This window comes from Carya illinoinensis, chromosome 14, assembly GCF_018687715.1.
Source record: "Carya illinoinensis cultivar Pawnee chromosome 14, C.illinoinensisPawnee_v1, whole genome shotgun sequence".
In the NCBI taxonomy this organism is placed as follows: Eukaryota; Viridiplantae; Streptophyta; class Magnoliopsida; order Fagales; family Juglandaceae; genus Carya; species Carya illinoinensis.
In genome coordinates this window covers 439,125-453,568 of record NC_056765.1, presented here as the reverse complement: position 1 = coordinate 453,568, position 14,444 = coordinate 439,125, and the positions used below count along the sequence as shown (strand labels likewise).

At 37.3% G+C, this 14,444-nt stretch overlaps 2 protein-coding genes and 1 long non-coding RNA gene across 6 annotated transcripts; 2 read left to right on the top strand and 1 right to left on the bottom strand.

Moving 5' to 3' along the window:
- The first annotated feature begins 389 nt into the window (after positions 1-389).
- Positions 390-1,316, top strand: LOC122295011. The gene is made up of 3 exons (XR_006237826.1): positions 390-533; positions 802-886; positions 982-1,316. It is a non-coding gene; the product is annotated as an uncharacterized LOC122295011 (long non-coding RNA).
- An 889-nt stretch (positions 1,317-2,205) lies between these two features.
- Positions 2,206-4,977, bottom strand: LOC122295005 (bifunctional endo-1,4-beta-xylanase XylA-like). 3 transcript variants are annotated; one of them, XM_043104012.1, is made up of 3 exons: positions 4,604-4,977; positions 3,308-3,633; positions 2,206-3,202 (listed from the first exon to the last, which is right to left on the bottom strand). In XM_043104012.1, exons 1-3 carry the CDS (start codon positions 4,698-4,700, stop codon positions 2,522-2,524), a joined length of 1,104 nt encoding a protein of 367 aa, XP_042959946.1. In that variant the 5' UTR covers positions 4,701-4,977; the 3' UTR covers positions 2,206-2,521. The 3 variants fall into 3 exon arrangements, with proteins under 3 accessions (XP_042959946.1, XP_042959947.1, XP_042959945.1); XM_043104013.1 differs by adding an exon at positions 4,123-4,190 and having other exon boundaries at positions 2,206-3,633; positions 4,604-4,976; XM_043104011.1 differs by having other exon boundaries at positions 2,206-3,633; positions 4,604-4,976.
- Positions 4,978-7,688: 2,711 nt separating this feature from the next.
- LOC122293328 (protein IQ-DOMAIN 11) lies at positions 7,689-10,392 on the top strand. Of its 2 annotated transcripts, none has more exons than XM_043101874.1 (6): positions 7,689-7,972; positions 8,063-8,199; positions 8,271-8,636; positions 8,977-9,195; positions 9,399-9,530; positions 9,620-10,392. In XM_043101874.1, exons 2-6 carry the CDS (start codon positions 8,125-8,127, stop codon positions 10,226-10,228), a joined length of 1,401 nt encoding a protein of 466 aa, XP_042957808.1. In that variant the 5' UTR covers positions 7,689-7,972; positions 8,063-8,124; the 3' UTR covers positions 10,229-10,392. The 2 variants fall into 2 exon arrangements, with proteins under 2 accessions (XP_042957808.1, XP_042957809.1); XM_043101875.1 differs by having other exon boundaries at positions 7,691-7,851.
- Positions 10,393-14,444: the final 4,052 nt, after the last annotated feature.

Here is a 14,444-nt window from a genome sequence, read left to right as displayed (position 1 = left end):
TCAGCTCAACATCCAAATGAGACCGTCAACCGATTAATTGCGTTACATGTTTTACTTTTTTGAAATTTTGCGCAGAAAGTAACAAAGAAATTGTCCCATTTACTTAGAATATATAACAGCATGACATATATTCAGGAAAATGTCACCTGTAATTAAATTTGTAAAAAGATAATATTAGCATTATTCATATGCAACTGAGAGCTATCTTGATAAACAAAAGCTATATATACAGTAACAACATGCTAACGTAAGAAAGAAGATGAGTTATTGCGTAAGATTATATGCTTTCGAATATATATATACAATAGATTCTTAACTTTAGAGGCATAAACAAAGCCAAAACAAGGAAAATCCCACATTGAAATTCCTTCACCCATTTGCATGTGTATATATATGCATATAGAAGTGGTAAGCAGAAACTCAGGGTGTACAAATACAAAATACATCTTTTGACTATTACGTACCGTTCTTCTGCTCGACAATGGCCAAGGATGGACAACAGGAAGAAAGTGGCAAGCACCCATCACAAACAGGTCTTTTCCATTCCCCCCCCCCCCCCCCCCCCCCCCCCCCCCCCCCCCCGGGTGTCTCTCTCTCCCTCTCTCTCTCTCTCTCTCTCTCTCTCTCACACACACACACACACACACACACGGGCGCTCGCAGAATAAATATATCCGTTGCTCTGCGCATCCGTTTTCTTCTCAAATTCTTTCAGGATAAATGTTTTATCGTTTGGATAAGTAATTCCAATTTCCTGGATTCCTTGGACTTGTTGAATTATGCACCAAAACTGACCAGCAGAGAGTACTCCACGTTCAGCAAAGAAGGGAAATACAGTCTCAGTTGATGAAGATCACCAAATAAAGCGTTCCTGTGTTCACGAATGGTAAGGTTATTATTGGTAGAAAATTACCTTCGTCCTAGTTATTGGTCACCATATTTCTTATACTTGAACAATCTTGTTCTTTGTCCACTTTGCAGCCTCTTCAATTTATTCTGCTGTTTCCTCTGTGTTTCTTCTCCTGATGTCAAGCCTAAATAGGAGTTTGATTTCAAGATGGCAGCATATTACGCCGATGGACATTGCATACATTTTAAGCTTTCAATTAAACCATATCTTGTACGCTGGTCTTGCTGCCTAAGATATCCACTTTGCTTGAGTGATCTATAATTGTGTAAGTTTTGTCGGACATTTATCTGAATCTTTGGGTCTCAAACTTCTGTTCTTGAGTAGATATGTTCCTTCAGAAAATAACTTGATGTAACAGATACATGCATTTGCATATATAGAAGGCCACTATCCTAGTCGATATATATCTCTAAGCCTATTAATCCCTTTTTTGAGAACTGGGTTTTCTGTACGCAGTTCAACCATGAATTGCTGCTTTGAATTGAGACACCCATCGAACTGTGGGGATATAAACATATAATTCATCTAACAAGAGAGTTGCAAGGGCACGGATGCCTACCATTTTTGTTTCTCTTTTTCCCATGTTCATAAAAGACGGGACTTGAATCCACAGCATCCACTCCCTTATACTTGACTGCCCACCATTTTAATAGACCGGCGGGTGAATTAGTTGACTGCAAATGGTGAGGTTCACATTGAGGTTCTTCAAATGGTACCCAGAACTAGTAATTTTTTTGTTCCAATAAACTTCTAATTGTCTTGGTTGCTAAGAAGAGGACATCGGGTCCTTAAAACATGGAAAAGAAAACCGAAAAATATATATGGCTACCTATTTGTTGTCGTAACTAATAGAAAAGACTTTTTTTATGTTGTAACTAATAGAAAAGACTTCTATTGGGAAAATTTAACATTCCTCGAAACTTGTTTTTTTTTTTTTTATAAGTAATAAGAAGTTTTTATTCATACGAATGAAAATTCCTCGAAACTGTAGAAAATTCATGTGAATTGAGAGAAAGCAAAAGGTATGGAGCAACCAGAGATCACATTGTAGGTGGGAGAGGAAAAGAGGTATCCTTTCCTGAAAAATTTGAGCTTCTTCATGGAGGAAGACAAAGTAGGTAGGTGGCTTTGGTATTGTAGATATCACTAACCAAGAAACATAATGCTGTAATAAGACTGCATGGAATTGGAATTGGAATATCTTCTTGAATATCTCAACTAATTCCCATGTCATAGGATAGAATGAACCATTATATGAGCTCGACATAAACTCACACAACTGGGGCAACTAAAAAGAGCCATAATCTAAAATATTCATATATAGATCTTTACTTATGTCACAGACAAAAAAAGGTCCTAAAATATCTGTATGTACTTCTCTTCTAAAGGAAACTGCAAATTAAATCCCACAGCTCTTGTACAACTCGGATTGTTTCATATTTTATCCCTTCTACTGTCAAATGAATTGCATTCAATAAGCACATAACAAACCCTTGCTTAATAAGGGTATGAAACAACACAAAAAACCTGCTATTGAAAGAATCTGCTTCTCCCAACTCAATGGACAGATTTCTGATATTTATAACAATAAATCAGAAGTTGAGAATTCTACTAATAAAAAGATGGAAGCCCATTCTTGATCTCTGAGTACTCACGGCCAAAACTGACTCTTTTATTTGTTTGCCCCCTCCAGCAACGCCTTCTTTGATTACCATCCCCTCCAAATCTAGAGCTTTTGGTACCCTGCACATACAGATGAGAACCTTCTCTCTTCCTGCAACCCTCATTCCACGTTCCCCAACCTCCACCAGTTCTTCCTAATTCCTGGTGTTTAATCTCATTATTACTATTGTCCCACTGTTTCCAACCCCAGGCATTTGCCACATTATCTTTCCATCCTCGATCTTTTAATTCACTGCTCCGATTATATCTGCTTTCCCAAGGATTGTTAGCATTATCCAAATTCTCTGTCACCTGTTGGTTCCAGCCCCAAGCTTTCTTCCCAAAATGACCCCGCCTCTTATCATTCATGGAGGCAGCACCCTGACAGCCATGCTCCCAAGTATTGTCGGTATTATTCCGTTCGCTTGAGAGACTGACATAGTTTCCTACCTGATTATGACCCCATGACTTATCCCCACAGTTTCTCCATGCATTGTCCATCATACCTCCATTGCCTTGAGTGGAGCTGTGCTCCCAAGGATTATCATCATTATTCAAAGTTTTCCGATCATTTTTTTTGTTCTCCCGTTGGTTCCATCCCTGTGCTCTATTTTCCAAAACTCCACTGTCCTGCATATTGTCAGATTCCCAAGGATTGTCATATTCTTGGTTCATATTATGGCCTTCTGAAGGAACATGCACTGCTGTTTTTGAGTTTCTATTTTTATGCCTCACCTGTGTATTGAGTTCTTCCTCATCGGGAACAAAGCAATATTGATCCAATTCCTTAATCAGTTCAGGATCAATGTTGGGTTTCCAATCTATCTCATCAATGTAAATATCCGGATCAGGCAGAGAGATATCACAGCGGAGGCAATTGATCTTAGACCAAAAACGTTTCTTTGCATTTTGAAATGCTTCTTCACCAGCAGAATCATCCCAACTGACTACATTATTATGGCAGTACATAAAATTCTTGGTGTCTACTATCTTCCCCCATGGTATCGATCCAACCAAAGTGCAGAATTTCTTTTCCCATAATGGCACACCATCTTTCCATTCTACAGGAGAGAGAAACAAAAAAGAAGAGAAATATAAAATCAGTTTAAGAGTCCATTCAGATCCATTATTGCTGCTGATAAGAATTATCCACACACACCAAAGAAATATAATTTGTATGAAAATAGAAACCCCATGAACTACAACAGCTATCTTCACAAGAAAATAAAATCAACTATAAGAAATATAAGCAGCAATGGAGCCCGATAGGCCATGTTCAACATAAATAAAATCACGAGAATTACATAACCTTCCCATTAAAATCTCTAACACCAATAATTGAGTAGACAAAGATAACTGGCAGGAGCTAAGAGATTCTGATTAAAATGAACCTAAAGTTCTAATATTCGAGAACCAATTAAACCTAAAGCACATAATCTTTAGAAGGAATGCTCTATCTATTCGAACGCATAAAATCTTTAGACTGGTTCAGAGTCAAAAAATAAATAGTCGCAGTGAGAAAAAAGGAAAGCCTGTTAATATATACGTACTGGGAGGATGTGTGTGCGCGCACGCGCTCACGCGTGTGTAAAGCAAATAACTTCCAGTGGCACTAAATCTGCAAATGTAGGATTAGTACATAAGAATAGACTTTGTGGCTTCCTCTTTCTAATATTACAAGAATGCAACAGTCATTATCCTTTATACAGTTAATTACTAATCAATAGAGAACATACCACAATTTTATATAGAACAATTTCAAGGAATTATAAGAAACCAGTTATGGAACTGAGAAACGAGGCCACAAAGGGTCAAGAAAAACAACAATTCCAACGATTCTACGAAAAGCAAAAAACCCAATCCACAAATAGGATCAAAGAATTGATAAAAATAGTAATCAAACGAAGATCTCAGATAAAGCACATAAGAAAACCATGGCAGCGTCATTCTACAAAAGTAACAAAACCCAATTTACTAAAACGATAAACATTTAAATAAAGTAAAAGAAAAAACAACAGATAATAGAGTTACCAGGAGGAATGTAATGGTCGAATTCTCTAGGGGGCGACCATGGAGATCGATGATGACGGAAAATTCTACGGGAGGAGCGATTTCTCCAATTGCCCATTACACCCAAAAAACCTCTCCTCCAATCTCTCTTATCTTTTTGTTCGAGGAAAGAGACAGAGACAAAGAACGAACGAGAAATGATAACAAAAATACGAAAAAAAAAATTCCCGAACGATCAAGAAAAGATTCGGCTTTTGCTTCAGAAGTGGAAGAAGATATCAACGGAGAACAAGAGGCGTTTGAGTTCTAAGGTTTTCAAGGGTGGCTTCGTAGCTTGCGAAAGTCTTGTTCTACAGCTACAGGCATGTTACTGTTTGTCTGGATCGGTGATATTGCAATTTTGCCACTGCCGCTTTGAAAACATAAAAAATAAAAACCAAAGCTAATTAAAATAAAAATTAAATTTATAAAATTATTTTTTAATAATAAATTTTATTTTTTTAAAAATAATTGTACGATATTTATACATTGTACTAGGGCAGTGCATAAAGGGCCTTGGGCCCGATCCATCCGACTAACCGATCCGTCCAATCCATTTAAAAAACGGGTTCATCGGGTCACGATATATTAACGAGTTGTTCTTCATCGAAATTATCGAACCCGTTTCCTTCACCCCACCGCTCGTAGAAACCCTAGCCAGTGGCGTTCTTTGTCACCGTAGACCTTCCGTTGCTGCTCCCCTAGCCAGAAAAAGACACATGCATATCTTGAAGAGACCCATCTCACTGCTCGCACGATCTCCATTTTTTTCTCCTGCAACGGCTTCATCATCTACAATCCAGTGACCCACTTGGCGAGGGCTAATCATCGAGGCAGTGCTGAGGGCTAATCTAAGAGATTTTTCCAATTGGTATCCCCGATGGCAAAAGATTTACCCAGAAGGATGCTCTACAAGGACATGCCTAGAAGCTTCTTGGCAGCAGTGGTTGTTTGATTTAAAACAGGACACCTATGGAGAATCAGCGGCAGTGGAGGATGGACCAGAATCTATCTCTTGCGCAATTGAATGGGCATGCACATTGACGATCCCAAAAGATTGGGGAAGAGGAAGTCAAGGGAAGACCGGTGGCCATTTTTTTGTTTTTGCATCTAATTATTTTCCTTTTCGTTTGATTTCTCCTTGGAATTGAATATGGTGGAATAATTGTTTTCTTCTTCCTGGAGAATCGGTCCGTGAAACTAATCTCGGATTTGACCCAACCCAAATTTTTCAGGTCGGATCGGTTTGGTTTGGCGCACAACTGAGGTTGTATCGGATCAGATTGGGCCAAAATCCGACTCTGGCTGGACGGGTTGCAGGCCTACATTGTACAACTTAATGTAGCATTACTCTTTTCAATTATAGATTAAAAAAAGGCTCCAACTTTGATAATGTATTTTGTAGTAAATAAAAAGAAATATCAATATATTTTTTACTTTCCCTCCTTTTTCTTTAATTTTAATTGTAATTTTTGTTAAGTAATATTAGATACAAATTTAAACTTAGATAGTATAAAATCTTGTATAAGTTATTCAAGAAAAACTCGTGACATCATATAAAAAATGAGATCATTTTTTTTTAATAGACTTATATATATAAATATATATTATAATGGGCTTATTTAAGTTTAAGCCCAATAAGTTTTCATGGGTCAACGCCACTTGTAGCCCCTGGGGCCTGAACAATGGATTCTTTGGGCCTAAGATGATCTCTTGGGCTATTCGTATTTGAAGGACTTTAACTCCATTTGTAGCCCATTACCAAATGACTGAAGTCCAATTGTAGCCCATTACCGAATGACCTAACCTCCAGTTTCTTGAGCAGGACATGAAAGTTGAAACAAACCTTAGGTTGTGAGCTTTTGGTGCATACAAATTATGGATGATGGGGCTGTCTACTTCTACAGTTGGGTTGTAAAAGATGTTACAGCAAAAACATTATGCATTTTCTTTTGCTCTATCCCAGTATTTACTATTTACAGCATTCACTCTCTATTATGCCGGTCAAACACTTCCATAAAAACAGCATGCAATGTGCAAGATTTCTGTAAATAATCATTAATGTTGAGTTCTGTTTTCAAGAAGGTAAAAGGGTGTTTTCTAAGGGGAATACAAAACTCGTGCTTGTGGGCTATACAACAGGAGGCTCTCACTTCCCATTAAACTCCCTTCCTTAGCCTAGTCGACACCCACAAGACTGCTGCAAGAGAGAATTATTTTCATCCCTTTTTCAAAAGATGAGAATGTATTATGACTACTCATCTCTTTAGGGCCCTTTCACAGCTGTCTTCACTTCTCACAACAAAAGGCTGCTTTGTTTTCTTCTCCACATTCTCTCATCTCTTGCACACTGTGACTCCCCCCACTTTCCCTCAATTATAGCTCTCTCTCTCTCTCTCTCTCTGCCACTCCATGTGTGTGGAATAGTCTACCTGTACTTAAAGAGAGATTAGGAACAGCCTGTATTATGTTTCTTTACTGAGGTAAACATTCTTTTGAATTTGCTGCTAATGGAAAATAACAACTAAGGTAGTAAAAGTAAAAGGCAAAGTCCAGGATGTTCATCTGGGCAAATTGGTATTGATAGGAACAAGCCTAGCTTATTTAGTATACACTAGTTAATTACAACCGGTCACCTTTTTTTGGGGATTCACTTGAAACATATAGAATGATCAACATAGATGAATCAAGTGCAGGTTAAGGATTGGGAGGAATTGAAATGGTGGCACCCCAAAAAAGCAAACTTGACAAGGAGCAAGAAAGAATATCCATATATATGATGGGCTGCAAAACATGCTATACCCTCAGGGCCTCAAAGCAAAAACAACTAAGGACAGTTCTGTGATTTCACTCCCCACAGCACATGAACTTGTCTGTTACAGTAGAGAAAATGGAAGCATGGAAAAAAGGACAGGGCCCATGAGGCTGAAAAGAGTTTCTCATTAGTCATTAAAAGCTTGCCTCCATGACAAGTGCCTATGCATTTTCCCACGAATCGCTCATTTAGAGGCCCACAATTGAACAGAGAAAACCATCATGCGAAATGTGAATGATTGGATAGATGCACAAAACACATACAGCAAATGCCAATATTAGTTGTTTTCAACTGATATATTTAACAAAACCTTGGGTGTGTGATATTATAAAAACTCTGGGTATCTCCTCCATAGCGTGTCCTTTTCTGGAAATTTGTATCGGAAAATAAAACCAATAACTGGTCATATTTCGAGGTTCTCTCTCTGAATTTCCTAGTAGTAGTATCCAAGTTTCCAGGAACTCTCACTTTCTGAAGCTGTGATTCTTGTTTGATCTGCTGAATTACAGGAACAATGGTTCAGTTTGTTGTAAATAGTTCAGTGACTGATCAACTCCATTACTACCCAGTAATGTTTGCATGGTTTTTAACCTTTTTTCCTAACTGATGCATTTATTTACTCCCAGAAACCACCCTACCAGCGTGGTTACAGAACCTTCTCAGATCAGTGTGATGAATTGATTCTTCAATGGCTAGGAAGAAGAGCTGGTTCAATATAGTGAAGAGGTTCTTTATCAGAGAAACGCAGTCAAGACCAGAAAAGGTAAAATGATTTGCTTCTTTGATCACTTTTGGTCTTCGATTCTGTTCCTCATTTGAGATAAATATTATCAGGAGAAGAGAAGGAAATGGATATTTGGAAGGTTTAAGACCAAAAGGTTACCCTCGCTCACTGCACCATCTTCCTTGAAAGAAAGAAGTCTGTGTGAGGCAGAGGAAGAGCAAAGCAAGCATGCTCTCGCCGTGGCTCTTGCCTCTGCTGCTGCTGCTGAAGCAGCTGTTGCAGCTGCTCAAGCTGCTGCCGCTGAGGTTGTCCGGTTGGCAGGCACCTCTCAATCTGACCATCGATGTGAATATGAAACAAAAGAGCTTTCAGTCATTAAACTTCAAGCTGACACCCCTTCATCCCACTATCAGTATAAGAAGGAGATCCATGAAATTTCTGCCACCAAAATTCAGACTGCCTTTCGGGGTTACCTTGTGAGTTTTAACAAACTTTTTATCTGCCTCATATCTCCTTTTCTGCTAACTAATTCACTGGTCATGTTTGGATGTTCTCTCTCTGAATTTCGTAGAACTAGTCTTGGAAACTCTATAGATTTGCTGTTAGAAGAATAATAATAATTAAGAAAATCCTGTTAACGGAAGGCAGAAGTCAGGATTTTGGGATCTAGAACACAATTTAAGTCACTCAACCAAAATTTTAACTTATAATTACGGGAAAAAAAAATAACACACAACTTAGATCTGTTTTTCTTTTCTTCTTCAATTCTCATGGATTTCCATGATTTTGATGAACTTATGTGGGAGAGATTTTCAGGCAAGGAAAGCTTTGCGGGCATTGAAGGGAATAGTGAGGCTTCAAGCTATCATTCGAGGCAGAGCTGTAAGGCGCCAAGCTCTAACTACCCTAAAGTGCTTGCAGTCCATGGTAAATATCCAGTCACAGGTCTGCACACGAAGATTCGAAATGGCCGAAGGCACTTGGGATTATGAAGGAACTAAACAACTGCAGGATTGGAAAGACAAGATAATAAAGGTATAGAGTGCAGAACTCAGTGACTCATTTTAACGTGAAAAACTGATCTGCAAAATCCATATACCATTCCTCTCGTTATGGAAACCTTATTTTTCTGCATGTGTCCTTGACTATTTTATTTTCTAGCATTCAATAAATTACTTATTTCCTTTGCATATTCAGACTGACATAATTTGGCTGGCGAAAAAAAAAATGGTTTTCAGATAGATTCAAACAGTCAAAGAAGGTGGGATGACAGCGTTCTGTCAAAGGAAGAGGAAGAAGCATTGTTCTTAAGTAAGAAGGAAGCCATGATTAAGAGGGAACGGATAAAGGATTATGCATTTAGCCACCGAGTAAGCTCCTTTGCTTTTGTGATCTTCACGTTATATATTTCACAAGCTTGGATTATAGTAACCGAGTTTTCGGCTGAAAAATGTTTCAGAAGTCAGCGGAAACAGAACGAAGCAAGGTAAATGGAAGATGGAGGTACTGGTTGGATCAATGGGTGGATACCCAAGTTGTTAAAAGCAGAGAACTTGAAGATTTGGACCCAGTTCCAACTTCAAATCCAAGACAACTAGAGGATTACGGAAGAGGACAACCTAAGCTAAGAAATGTTCAGGGACGGAATAACTTTGAAGGATTGGAGTCTCCGATATTTGTTCCCAGAAGATCATTTCATAGGAGGCAGTGTTCATTAGGAGATCATAATTCATTTTCAAGCTCTCCTGTTGTTCCAACTTACATGGCTGCTACTGAATCTGCTAAAGCTAAAGCAAGATCAATGAGCTCGCCAAAGTTAAGACCCAGGAGTTTTGATACATGTTCTGAAAGCTATTCACCATGTAAGAATAAGCTGTCTTTCATATCCTCCATTAATACTGAAGTGTCAAGCGGTGGTAGGATTAGCAAGACTAGCAGTTGCCAGCAAAGATCTCCAAGCTTGAAAGGCGTTCCAGGTCCTATAAAATCTAGTCGAACGATGAGAGATCTCAGCTTTGACTCAGGGTGCTCATTGCAGGTTTGGGACCGACATGGTGGCTTCAGATGATTTGAGAGGTTGCATACAAGAAGAGAATTTGGCTAGTGTGTCAGGTTGGAGAGGAGAACAATAGTATGTAATTGCAAGTAGTTTGAGTAGGTAATCAATGGGAAACTATTTTATCCTCTTCATTAAATTAGTAGCTCACATTAATGCTACACATTTTATTCAAATGTGTCTCTCTTTTCACAAGTGGCATAGGCAATTATAGTATGCAAAGTAAAAGTTTTATGCAGAATATGCAGAGACGAGATTCACATGATTTTGTGTCCAGAATGCTGTTCAGGACACTCGAGAAACAACACTGAAAAAGTTTATATCTATGAAAAATAACCCTTCCATCATAATAAGTTTTGACCAATACAGACAGTTCCCTTTGCACATTTCAGTTTGTGAGACAAACTGAAAGCTATTTTACTGTGGAGACAATTCTCTTGCAAATCAAATCCTACCATGTTAGTGATGTGAAGGACATGCTTGAAGTAGAATGTTTCATAGATCAATACTTATCTTGGCAAATTGTCAGTTAATTAACCATGCTATGTGGATGGTGTGTGGTGTAGAGTCCTATAAATAGAGTTATTTGTAATTTAAATGGCACCGGCTTCTGCCCAACCAAACCCATCTCCCCCAGAACTGCCAAGGTATACTGATCCCATTGAGCGAAATATTAGGAGGTTAGATTCGAACCTTTTACAAGCTCATGCCTTTATGCACCATACCTCTCATTTGTTCTGAGTTCATTCTTCTCCCAAAGTAATGCTTACTACTAAATACGACACGCACTCTGCACAAGATTTTATCAAGAAACACCAACCTTGAACGCAAATTCAAATTGTTTCCTTTGTTCCAACTCTAGATTTGTCAAACCATTGTCATGTCAAACGCCTCAAATTTATAATGGGTGCTAAAACCCACGAATCTGAGTCACATGCCAATTCATATTCTAAAGATGTCAGGACCTAACTCATTGGCTGCAGACTGCAGTACCCAGTACACAGCCTTAATACTGCATACTACTAATTGATGCAGCACATTGACAAACAGCAAATTTTGGACATACATCACCTAAACTCTGTCACAGAAGTCACGGCATGAGAAGTTAATGAGAAACATATATAATAATATAAGAATAAGATATAGGAACTGGGTTATTGGCCCCAAAATACAACTGAAGAAAATGTCAGAGTCATGACATGTATAAGCAATGTTCGTATAATTAGACAATGTAATTTCAAAGATCAGAAAGCGCATGTCAACTGAAGGAAAGAAACTGAAAGTGACAAGCTCATTCTTCGTTTAGCCTAAAGATGTGTGCATCTGAAAGTGAAAACTATACAGCCCACCCCATATCCTCATTCCTCCAATATCAGCAAAGCATATAGCAATATTTGACCTCAACCCTGTAAATTCATGAGCACGGAGACCCTCGTTATATATAGAAGAGAGGACACTGATATCTCTAGCTTCCATTTCTTAATATAACAATGAGAAATGATATTTGCAGTTGTGGTTGTGTAAACGCCGTGTAGTCTCTTTAAAAAAAGTGAATTAATACGGGACTCGCATGAAAAAAAAATTAACTTTTAATCGTGGACTCCACTCATTTTCAAAGCGATTGTGCAGCGTTTACACACTCCATGACTGTATGTAGCATTACTCTATAACAATACATAACTCATAGAGATAATCTTGAGTTTTTTTTCTAGATGGTATTCTTTGTAAAATTATCAACTTGTCTTAAAAGTTTAAACTAGACAAGTTTAAGCTAATAGAAAGATATAAATTTAATTATTTGTATTATAGTAATCTTAGCATTCTTCTTGAAGTAAAATATTTACTTAAATAAAGTAAAGTATAGAATCAGTGTTTGAACCCAGAACCTAACTCTGATACCACGTAAAATCACTCGTTATCCCAAAATCATTATTGATTTGATATTATCTCCAACAATTCCAATATACATCAAGAACTTGGAAACCCTCTAACTTGATCTTTCAATTCAAAACTCAAGTCTAACAAACTGTTAATGTGAACAGAATTCGATTACAAATGCCATGAAAAAAAAAAAGGCTCAATAATTGGGGCCCGAGACATCTACTAATGCATGCCCACAAAAGTTTCCCAAGCTCAAATCCACTGTCAAGACTCAAGACTCGAACAAAATAAATGGGCTGTGTCCAATACCTTGAAACGGGGGAGACTTTCTTATGGGCTGTCCTCGGTTTGGATATTACACACCGATATTAACAAGTTGACATGCAAGCACAAAAAAAACATTACTCAAGTTTTTTTAAAAAAATAAAATAAAATAAAAATTTAAAATTTAAAATTTACAAAAAAAAAAATACGAACTCGGCTTGCCAAGAACAAATTAAGGTGCTGCATTAAAAGTTGCTGGTCGTGGTAGCTGTTTTGCATCTTATCTTACACGCCCTTTCCAAATTCCTAATTAATTTAACAGTAATGATCTGATTAAGATTCCCCGGAATTTATGCCAATTAAATGTTAAGTTCTAGCTAGAGTAAAAAAAATATAGATGCGTAAAGCATGTCCTGTAAGTTTGTAACTACGTATGTTTGTATGAATTTTTAGAAACAATAAATACTAGATCTATTACAGTCTATATATTATAGAATCGAGAATAATCTTAGTTCTTAATGATAATTATCGTTTCATTAAAGATATAGTACTTTAAAGATCATGTAACATCTCACGCTTTGGTTATGAGATCCACAAAGAAAGAGGTGACTCCGATGGGATCATATTATATTGTTAGAATTATCCTCCGATCGACGACGTTCAATTCAAGTTATTAGTAATTACAAGGCTGAGTAGTACTGTGCATGGTTCCTTTAATATCCTAAAAGCTCATGATCAGGGTACGTATTGTCATGACCAGTACATATAGTGAGGTCTGAAAATATCGAGAGCTTCTGAACAGTTTCTATATGTGTGTGTGCGCCCTGATCTTGCATGTGTACATCCCTCATGGCCGGAGGTGTCGTTATTTCAAGTGTTACCATGCATGCCATTGCAGGCCGGGATCCCTTGCTAGCCGGCCATTCGTGTAGGTGTGATAACCATTCATTTTGTCTTATTTTTAGATATTCTAATTTTCCATATATTATTTTCATCTTTAGTAGCCCATTTCGTACATAGATGTTTGTGAAGGCCGGTGCGCGCAGCCATTGTGGACACGATCTAAAAACAACGTACGTACGTTGGCAGAAGATCGAGCTGCCTTTTTTTCCATGATTATATATATATATATATATATATATATATAAGCGTACTTAGAGGATTGAAGAAGATGTCTTTGTACGTTCCATCTATACTATTGAAAAAGTTACGCGAAAGTTTTGTCCCTTCACCAACATTAATCATGTACGTAGTAGCTATAGCTATGAAAATTACTTTAGATTTTAAAAAGTCGCAATGCACGCATGATCGATCTCCACTATATTCATCATTTATAGAGTACTGCGTGCACCACTATCTTACATGAAAGCGAATTAAATGTCTACCACTACATATTAAACTATCAAAGTATTCCCTCAGCTTTCAGCATTGGTCAATATTGGACTTAGACCTAACCAATCCAAATGCAGCACATATGGTTTTTCTCGAAGAAGAACTGATACTCGGCCGACAAGCAAAAGACATAAACCATAAAATTGACTTCGATCGTCAATTTTGATGGGTCAATGGGAGTCAACCATAAATGAACATAATATAGAAATTTTTCTTCAAGAACATTCTGCGCCCTACATTTTCTTTAGTACGTATTTGGGACAATATATATTCTTTAAGTCGAGACTTGTAGGAATCGGTCGTTTCTTATATATAATTATATATATTGTTTGGAAAACACGTTAATGTTTTCTTTTCAAGTCTAAGAAAATGATCACATTCAAATTATAAGTTTGTACTACATACGTAAGTATTGTCGTTGCATGGGCCCCCATTTTTCATGGGTTGGTTTCGATGATCATGATCAGTCAATTGGAAAATTAACTTCCAGTTTGCGTCATGCATGAGCTGCTATAAATATTTATATATATATATATATATATATATATATATATATATATATATATATAACTATAAGTGCATTAGTCCACGTGACTATATATTTATAATCAATTAATTAAATTAAAGCACGAAAACAACTTGTATATGGTGATCAGCTAGTCAACTTTGCAATTTTTCTCATTCATGCATT